The sequence below is a fragment of the Podarcis bocagei genome (assembly GCF_964188305.1).
Source record: "Podarcis bocagei genome assembly, chromosome: W".
Lineage (NCBI taxonomy): Eukaryota > Metazoa > Chordata > Lepidosauria > Squamata > Lacertidae > Podarcis > Podarcis bocagei.
In genome coordinates this window covers 4,820,490-4,828,635 of record NC_138131.1, presented here as the reverse complement: position 1 = coordinate 4,828,635, position 8,146 = coordinate 4,820,490, and the positions used below count along the sequence as shown (strand labels likewise).

At 46.1% G+C, this 8,146-nt stretch overlaps 1 protein-coding gene across 1 annotated transcript; it reads left to right on the top strand.

The window, feature by feature from the left end:
• Nucleotides 1-2,832: 2,832 nt before the first annotated feature.
• LOC308578045 (uncharacterized protein) lies at nt 2,833-7,766 on the top strand (the record flags this gene model as incomplete). The annotated part of the gene is made up of 3 exons (XM_081178332.1): nt 2,833-3,182; nt 3,234-4,316; nt 7,735-7,766. Exons 1-3 carry the CDS (start codon nt 3,098-3,100, stop codon nt 7,764-7,766), a joined length of 1,200 nt encoding a protein of 399 aa, XP_081034458.1. The 5' UTR covers nt 2,833-3,097.
• Nucleotides 7,767-8,146: the final 380 nt, after the last annotated feature.

Sequence of the window (8,146 nt, the reverse complement as noted above, 5' to 3'; positions counted from 1 at the left end):
TGATCAGTAGTAACAGTCTAATCTGAAACTGCCCTCTTTACACACACAAGTATGGTGGACCCAAGGGGTGATGCCGGTGACTTTAACAGCTGTAGGAGTGGATAGCAAAATGGTATAGGGTCCCTTCCAACAAGGCTTCAATGGGGTCTGGGCCCAATCTTTTATCCACACCTCATCATCTGGTTCATAGGGATGCAAGGGCTCGACCAAGACACAAGGGGTTCGAGCATGGGTCCACCTGTTAAGAGAAGAGAAAACTCGGGAGAGTGACTGCACATAATTTTCAACATCCATATCATAACTTGTGATTGGAGATATCATGCGTACGTAAGGCACAGGCCTACCAAACATTAACTCAAATGGGGACAGACGGGTATGTTTGGCAGGAAGACTTCGTACGCGGAGTAGGGCAAGAGGCAACATGGCAACCCAATCTGACCCAGTTTCTTGGGTTAATTTTGCCAGCTGGTTTTTCAAAGTCCTGTTCATGCACTCTACTTTTCCAGAGCTTTGTGGCCTATAAGCCGTGTGTAATTTCCAGTTTATCTGCAAAGTTACTGCTAGTTAGCAGGAACGGGGCAGGCCGTAACGGGGAATAATTTCCTGTAACAGACACCTGGTGACTTCGGACGCTTTTTCTGATCTGGTGGGCCACGCCTCTGTCCACCCTGTGTATGTGCACACAGCCACCAAGAGGTAGTGGTATAACCCACATCTAGGCAATTCAGTGAAATCTATAACTAAGTCTTCCATGGGAACCGTCCCTTGATGCTGAATCCCGGAAGGAGGTAAGGGTCCAGTCCTGGGATTATTTTTCTGGCAGAGGATACATCGTCTCGAGATTTGATTTGCCAACTGGTACACCTTGGATATATAGTAACAGCTCCCAAGTTGTTTGGCTAGAGCATCTGGCCCTACTTGACAGGAGTCATGATACCGCCGCACGACATGTGGGCCCAGAGACTCCGGCACCCATAATCGGTTGTCAGGAGTAAGATACCATCCTTCTTCAGTAACAGCCAACTTATCAGACTCTGCCATCAGTCGCTCTTGTATTGCGTACAGTGGTTTGAGGCTAGTGTCCACAATCTTTTCTGGTATCAGAGATCCTATGAAGAAAACAGATGCCAGTTGTCTCGCTGCCTGTTTAGCTGTTTTATCTGCTAGGCGATTTCCTCTAGCCGTATCACTCAGTCCAGTCCGATGTCCATAGCAATGTATCACGGCCACTTGATTGAGTGCCCATACTGCAGTTAAAAGATCCATGAGGGCTTGGGGATGTTGTACTTGGCTTCCTTTTGATGTGAGCATGCCACGCTCCTTCCAGAGTACCCTGTGGGCATGCAGGGTGAGGAAAGCATACTTTGAATCAGTGTATATGTTGATGTCTGTGCCTTCAGCCAGTTGTAGAGCATGGGTTAGAGCCACAATCTCAGCTAGTTGGGCTGATGTCCCAGGCGAGAGTGGGAGAGCTGCTATGATTTCTTCCTCTAGGGCCACCACTGCGTATCCCGCTTTCCGTTGTCCATCCTCTATAAAGCTACTACCATCCACGAACCAGGAGGGCCATCTGGGATTTGCTTCATCCTTCAAATCAGGCCTACTTGAATATACTTCATCCATTACTTGTATGCAGTCATGTGTTGGGGGCCTATATTTCCCCATAGGTAGTAGCGTAGCTGGGTTAAGAGCCTCAGTGACTCGGAACTGCAATCGTGGGTGCATTAGCAATGCTTGGCATTTCATCATCTTTGCTTGGGATAGAAAATAAGTCCCCTTCATGTCCAACAAAGCTGGTACAGCATGAGGAGTGACACATGTAGTTTCCTGTCCAAAGGTGAACTTGTCAGCTTTTGTAATCAAATCACTACTGCTCGCATGCAGAGAGGCAAACCTTGTTCCATAGTGGTTAGTTTTTCAGACAAATAGGCTATGGGTTGCTATCCATTTCTGAATCCCAGAAAAATGATGAAAACAGTATATTCTTTGGGACAATATGATTTTTGCAGCTGCTACTAATGTTGCAAAACAATGAAGCTTGGGACAGAGCAATGGAGAACTTTTGAAACAACAATGGAACACTAGCTCCGCCAAAGGCGTTATGGAGAACAGCAACAACTGACAAAAGACAGACATATTATATTACAAGGACAGAAAGAAACATCATGGACAGAATAATTGCCACACACAAGAAGAACAAAGAGAGAGTTTAAATTCTTCACCTGTAGGACTATTGTAGCCTTTTAGACCTTTCCCATTGGTTGGGTCTGCGTTGCTCCCGGGAGGGAGGGAGGGAGTCAAGAGACACCGAGGTTGGTTCAGAGAAAGAGCTTATTTCTGCATGAGAAAAAGGCACAATTTGAGCTGTGAACTATTATATATTAGACCTGCAGAAATATGTATCCTTTCCTAACACTTTCTATTCATTTACTTTCACAAACACTTATACGAAGGAAAAACATAAGGATGACTATTGCCTTCAAGCTGGGACTGTTAGGATATTTCTGTTCCACCTTAAAAGGGAGCAGGCTTTGTGAGTCACAGAGTCTGCGTATTTCCTGTTCACAGGAAGTATATGTTTTGTCTATGCTTTCGTTTCTCTCTGTCTGTGCCTGAGACATCGAAGCAGGCAGTCATGTTTTTTTCTTTGTTCTGACCAACGCTGAATAAACTTGTAAATATGCTCTCCTGAGTGCATCTTTCGTTGTGCGAACTCTGCTGATAGAGCGTGCACAAGCTCTGGAATGTGGAAAGCTATTTCTGAAGCTTCGTGTCGCTAATTGACTGATACGCTAATTGACTGATACTGATACGTCCGGAGGCGACGTGGAACCATGATGGCCTTTGTCTCCCTGGCAGTATCCCAACAACAGGTTTCGGGCCCAGATTCATGGCACTTACAGGAGAGTAAGACTGAGGCAGACTGCTGAGGTATGTGTGGAAAAGTCAAGGCTTTTCGTTGCCGCGGCAAAGTCTCTTTGAACTCCGGCAGACTAATTGGCCTGGGAGCCACGCCAGAGGCTTCGTGATTAATGAGCTGCCGAGATAAGGAGTTTTTGAAGGCATAAAAGGCTCACGGCTCAAGTAAAACCCTGGAATGGAGTTTTTCCAAGCCTCTGATGGCACTGAGTGCCCAAAGTTAAATCGGCACAATTATGAGACCTGGGCTGTATGGTGTGAAAGTCTAATACGACAGTTTGGAGTGTGGCATACTGTGTGTGAGGCCCCTCCAGTTCCTCTGACAGATAGATGGAGGGCCCAAGATTCAAGGGCCATAGACGTAATAGTCTTATCCGTCTCTCTGGAGGAAATTGCTACGCTAGCTGGCAATGCGACAGCATGTCAGATGTGGAATGCTTTGAAGGTAGCCCATCTGCCGGTCATCCCAGCCCAGAGTTTGACTGCATCGGAGGTCCTGGCTGTTTCCCAGAATGCGAGTGAATGCAGGGATGCCGAGGGCACCGGTTGCAAGCTGCAGGGGGAGCTGACTGTGATGTCATCCCAGGCAGCATTCCAGCCTCCAGGGGGAGCCAAGGAGTCGGCAGCTGAGAGCTCTGATTCCCATGAGAGCCAAGGTCATCTTTGCAGAGGCCAGAAGGCCAGAAGTAAACAGAGACAGAAGCCTGCAGATGGCCCAAAGCAGAAGGGGAGTGGAAAGCCCACGCCAGTGAAAAACAAGGTTTTGTTTGCTGGCAATGCTTCACCAAAGGCCGAAGGAAAGTTTGATGGCCAGGAGCAGGGGGGCAAGCAGCAAAAGCCCAAGCCGGTGGAAAACAAGGGTTTGCTTGCTGGAAAAGGTGCTCCAAAGGCCAAGGCCAGGTTTGTTATAGATTCGGGAGCGACCCGCCATTTGGCAAAAGATCTGCACTTTTTTATCTCCTTCACACTTCAAGATGGAGAGATCCACCAGGCTGATGGAAAGACGTTGCGAATTGCAGGAGTCGGGACTGTGAAACTGGCAAGTCTGCACACTACCATCAAAGATGTACTTTATGTTCCAGGTTCTGCAGACAATTTGCTCAGTGTCCCACAGCTGACTGGGCGTGGTTTTGAGATTTCCTTCAAGAGGAGCGTCTGTGTCATCAGGAAAGGCAAAGAGGACATTTTGCATGCAAAGTTTATGGATGGCTTATTCTGTATAACTTATGATGACAATGCTGTTGCTGTGTCTAATGTTGATTCTTGTTGTGTTGCACAAACTAACAAAGTTCTTCATGCAGGTTGCATTCACGAGGCACACAGAAGATTTGCTCACATGTCTTGGCAGGTGCTGGCCAAGATGCCTAAGTTGGTTCAGGGTTTGAACATCAAGCCCTGTAGGTTTCACATGAAATGTGTATCTTGTGCAGAGAACAAGGTGAAGGTTGCTCCAAAAGGCAAGGAGTCTAGCAGGCAGGCCTCCAAACCCTACCAGCTAGTCCACGCAGATCTGGTTGGTCCACTTGCGCCCTCTTTGGGTGGAGCAAGGTACTTCATGGTTCTAATTGATTCTTTTTCCAGGTACATTCATGCGTTTATGCTTGAGCAGAAATTGCAAGAGTTTCCTAGGTTCAAGGCATTCTGTGCTTGGTTGGAGAATGCTCACAGTAAACGTATCGGCTGTTTGTTTACTGATCGAGGCGGGGAGTTCACTTCTTAGCAGTTTGAAGCTTTCCTGACTGAGAAGGGAATCCAGCATGACCTCTCAACGCCTAGATCGCCATGGCAGAATAGACTTGCTGAGCGAGCAAACTAGACTTTGCTTCCCTGAGAAGTATTGGGGGGAGGCTTTGTCCACGTTCGTTTATTCCTATAACAGGAGACTGTCATCACCTATTGGTTGTACTCCCTATGTGAAGATGTTTGGTAAGAAACCTTACATCAAGCACATGAGAATCTTTGGGGTGAACATGTGGGTACACACCCCACAGAGCAACAAGCTTGGGAAGCATGGGGCACATGGTTTGTTCATGGGGTACGAAAAAGGTTCATACAGGGTATGGATGACTGACTCTAAGTCCATTAAGGTCACAAAGAGTGTTGAGTACAATCCTAAGTGGGGGGGGGGAATGTGGGAATTTTCCAGAGTTACCCAGAGGAAGATGAAGGTGATGTGAAAAAAGCAGATGATGTTGAGGTAGAAGAGGAAGCTGAGGAAGCTGAGGAGGAGGATGATGATGATGATCAGAGTTCGGATTCCAGCTCAGTGGGCGGCGCTGCTGCTGATGTCAGCGACAGTGATGACACCGCAGACTACAAGAGCGCAAAGGCCTCAGTCAGACAATCTGATGCGTCTGTCAATGAACTGGAAGAACCACTGTTCACCATTGGTCACTTTTCTCCTAAGAAGGAGGAGATGAGTCCAGAAGACTTGCGTCTAGTTCGCAGGTCTGGAAGGGCCACGAAAGGCAAACCTCCAAAGAGATTTGCTGATGAGTTTGCTAAGACAGCAATGTCAGCATCGCCCTGGAGAGCCAGTGCACCAACTGGACTCATGCACCTCAACCCCGACTGGGCCAGGGGAGCTGGGAAGCACCGCCAGAGACCTCCTTCTCACAGGCACAGGTCACAGTGCTGTGGACTCACAGCTTAGAGCTGAGAGCACCGGATTCACTGTCTCAATAATACAGTCGTTGCACAGCAGAGTTTTGCAGAGTCTTGCAGAGTATAAACCACTCGGAGAGCAGCTCTGTAGAATATCTTCCTTTTATTCTGTAACTACAACTATGATACAAAACTATATACAGAGCTGAATATTCTAAGCATAAATCAATGCTACACTGAGCGTCTGCAGCTGCACTTAGCAGCAATCTTATCTCTAGAATCTCTAACACTCTCACTTTCTCCGATACACTGACTGACTGACTCTCTCTCACACACAGAGATATGTTGCTGGGCAGAATAAGTAGATAAGCAGGACACGCCTCCTCCTCTCTGGAGAGTCAGCAGAGACCATCAGGAGATCATCAGGAGATTCTTGGGTATGGGAGGGGTGAAATCTCCTCAAGCAACTGCTGTTCTTAGTAGCTCAGAGAAGGTGTGGGAACCTTCAAGCTTTAAAGAGGTTCAGGAGTTAACCTCTAAAGATGCTGAGCCTTGGCTTAATGCCATGAAGGCTGAAGTTGATTCCTTGAATAGGAACCAAACTTGGGAGCTGGTACCGGTAGTCCCAGGAATGAGACTGGTTGGCAGCAAATGGGTCTTCAAGGCCAAGACAGACCAGAATGGCAAGGTTGTCAGACACAAAGCCAGATTGGTTGCCAGAGGTTTTTCACAGGTACCAGGACAGGATTACCACGAGACCTACTCACCCACCGTCAAGTATGAGAGCATTCGGCTGATGCTCAAGATTGCTGCAGAAGAGAAACTGCATGTTTCCCATCATGACATTAATACAGTTTTTTTGTACAGGGTTTTGGGGAGGAGCTGTTTATGCTTCCACCTGATGGAATGCGGATACAGAAGGGAATGGTCTGTAAACTTCGGAAATCCTTATATGGTCTCAAGCAGAGTGCCAGGTGTTGGAACACAAAACTCACCGAGACATTGCTTTCTCTAGGTTTTCACCAGGGCAAGGCTGATCCGTGTGTCTTTGTCAAGGAGGAGGGGCAAAACAAACTGTATTGTTTATGTTTTGTTGATGAGCTTCTGATGTTTTGGAAGAATCAGGCTTTGTACCAAAGCACCCTAGCTCAGCTGAAGGAGCACTTTGACATGAAGGATCTTGGTGAGGTATCCAACTATCTTTCTCTGCAGGTGGAGAGGGACCAAGCAGGTAATTTTCTGGTACACCAAACACAGAAAATTGCTGATGTATTAACCAGGTTGAATTTGGTTGATGCAAACCCAGCAGACACACCGATGGTGACAGGTTACCAGGTAATGGCATTAGCCCCTTCATGCATTACTTAGACTCAAGAATGCTGGTTATATGAGTCTGGTTACCCTACAATTTTAAGAACAGTGCATACTTTTTGCAAATTAAAAATTGACAGATACATTACACAAGTTAAATTGCTGATGTCATCACTGAAGTTTGTGCTGAGCTTGGGCGGGGTGCTAGTCTTTGTAAAGAAGAGATGAGGTAAATTTCTTTTAAAAGCAAATAGTAAATGGCATATTTGGAAACATATGCAGATGCTGTTGATGTGAGCACAAGGTAAAGCACTAGGAAAGGTGACTTCCAATATCATGTAATCTTTTGGGATTATGCCCACCCCCGGTTATGTGTTTGGATCTCCTTGTGTGTCATTAAATGACTTCCTAATTATTTATTTTTATATAGTTTTTTTAAAGCTCAGATTAACACTTTTGCATTGTCATATAATTTTCAGGCATCTTAGTGCTTTTTCAGCATTGTTTTAATTAAATCCAAAAGACACACACACACATACACACACACAAACACACACAAAGGGAAACCAGTAGAGAGAGGTGCATTGAAACAAAACAAATAGTAGTAATAACCAAGATAGGGCACATAAGATAGAGGGCACCACAGAAAAAAAGAGAGGAAAAGAGAAGGCAGGGGGAGAAGAAAAAAAAGGAAAGTTGGGAAAAGGTTAAGAGGGAGAAGGATGATGTTTGCAACCTTTTCATTCCAATAATTTATGAAAAGGATCCTTCTTTCTAAGAACTGCTCTCTTTTTGCTTTCTGACTTCTCTACTTGAGTATGTCACTTTATTGCATGTTACCACTTGCCATACTTTTTCTCTTAGTGGGGCCTGGGTGTGTGTGTCATTTCTGTCTTCTAGTATTTAGCAATGCAAATTCTGGCTCGCACTAGAAGAGTTGCAATCACTTCTAAGTCTGTTGGTCTCACCTCTGTTAACGGAAATTCAAGGGTCCTCTTGGGCAAATGAAGACACCGACCAGAGCAAGTCAGAGCAAATCAGCAGCCAGTAGGCTCGGTCTTTATTTAGAAAAGACTGTCGCGACAGGACTCCCACCGCCCACAAGGTGAAGCAAAATGGAAGCCCCGAACAAAGGGAGACCCTAGCTTTTATTAGTTACTAATCCCCTTAGCTACACCCTCAGAATTACATCATATTTACATCATGATTATATTAAAAATAGGAGGAGTTGGGGAGGAGCTGCACAGGTAACTTGAGTGTCCTGACACCTGGCCGGAGCCTCCTTCCCCCTCCCTACATGAGCCATATTCAA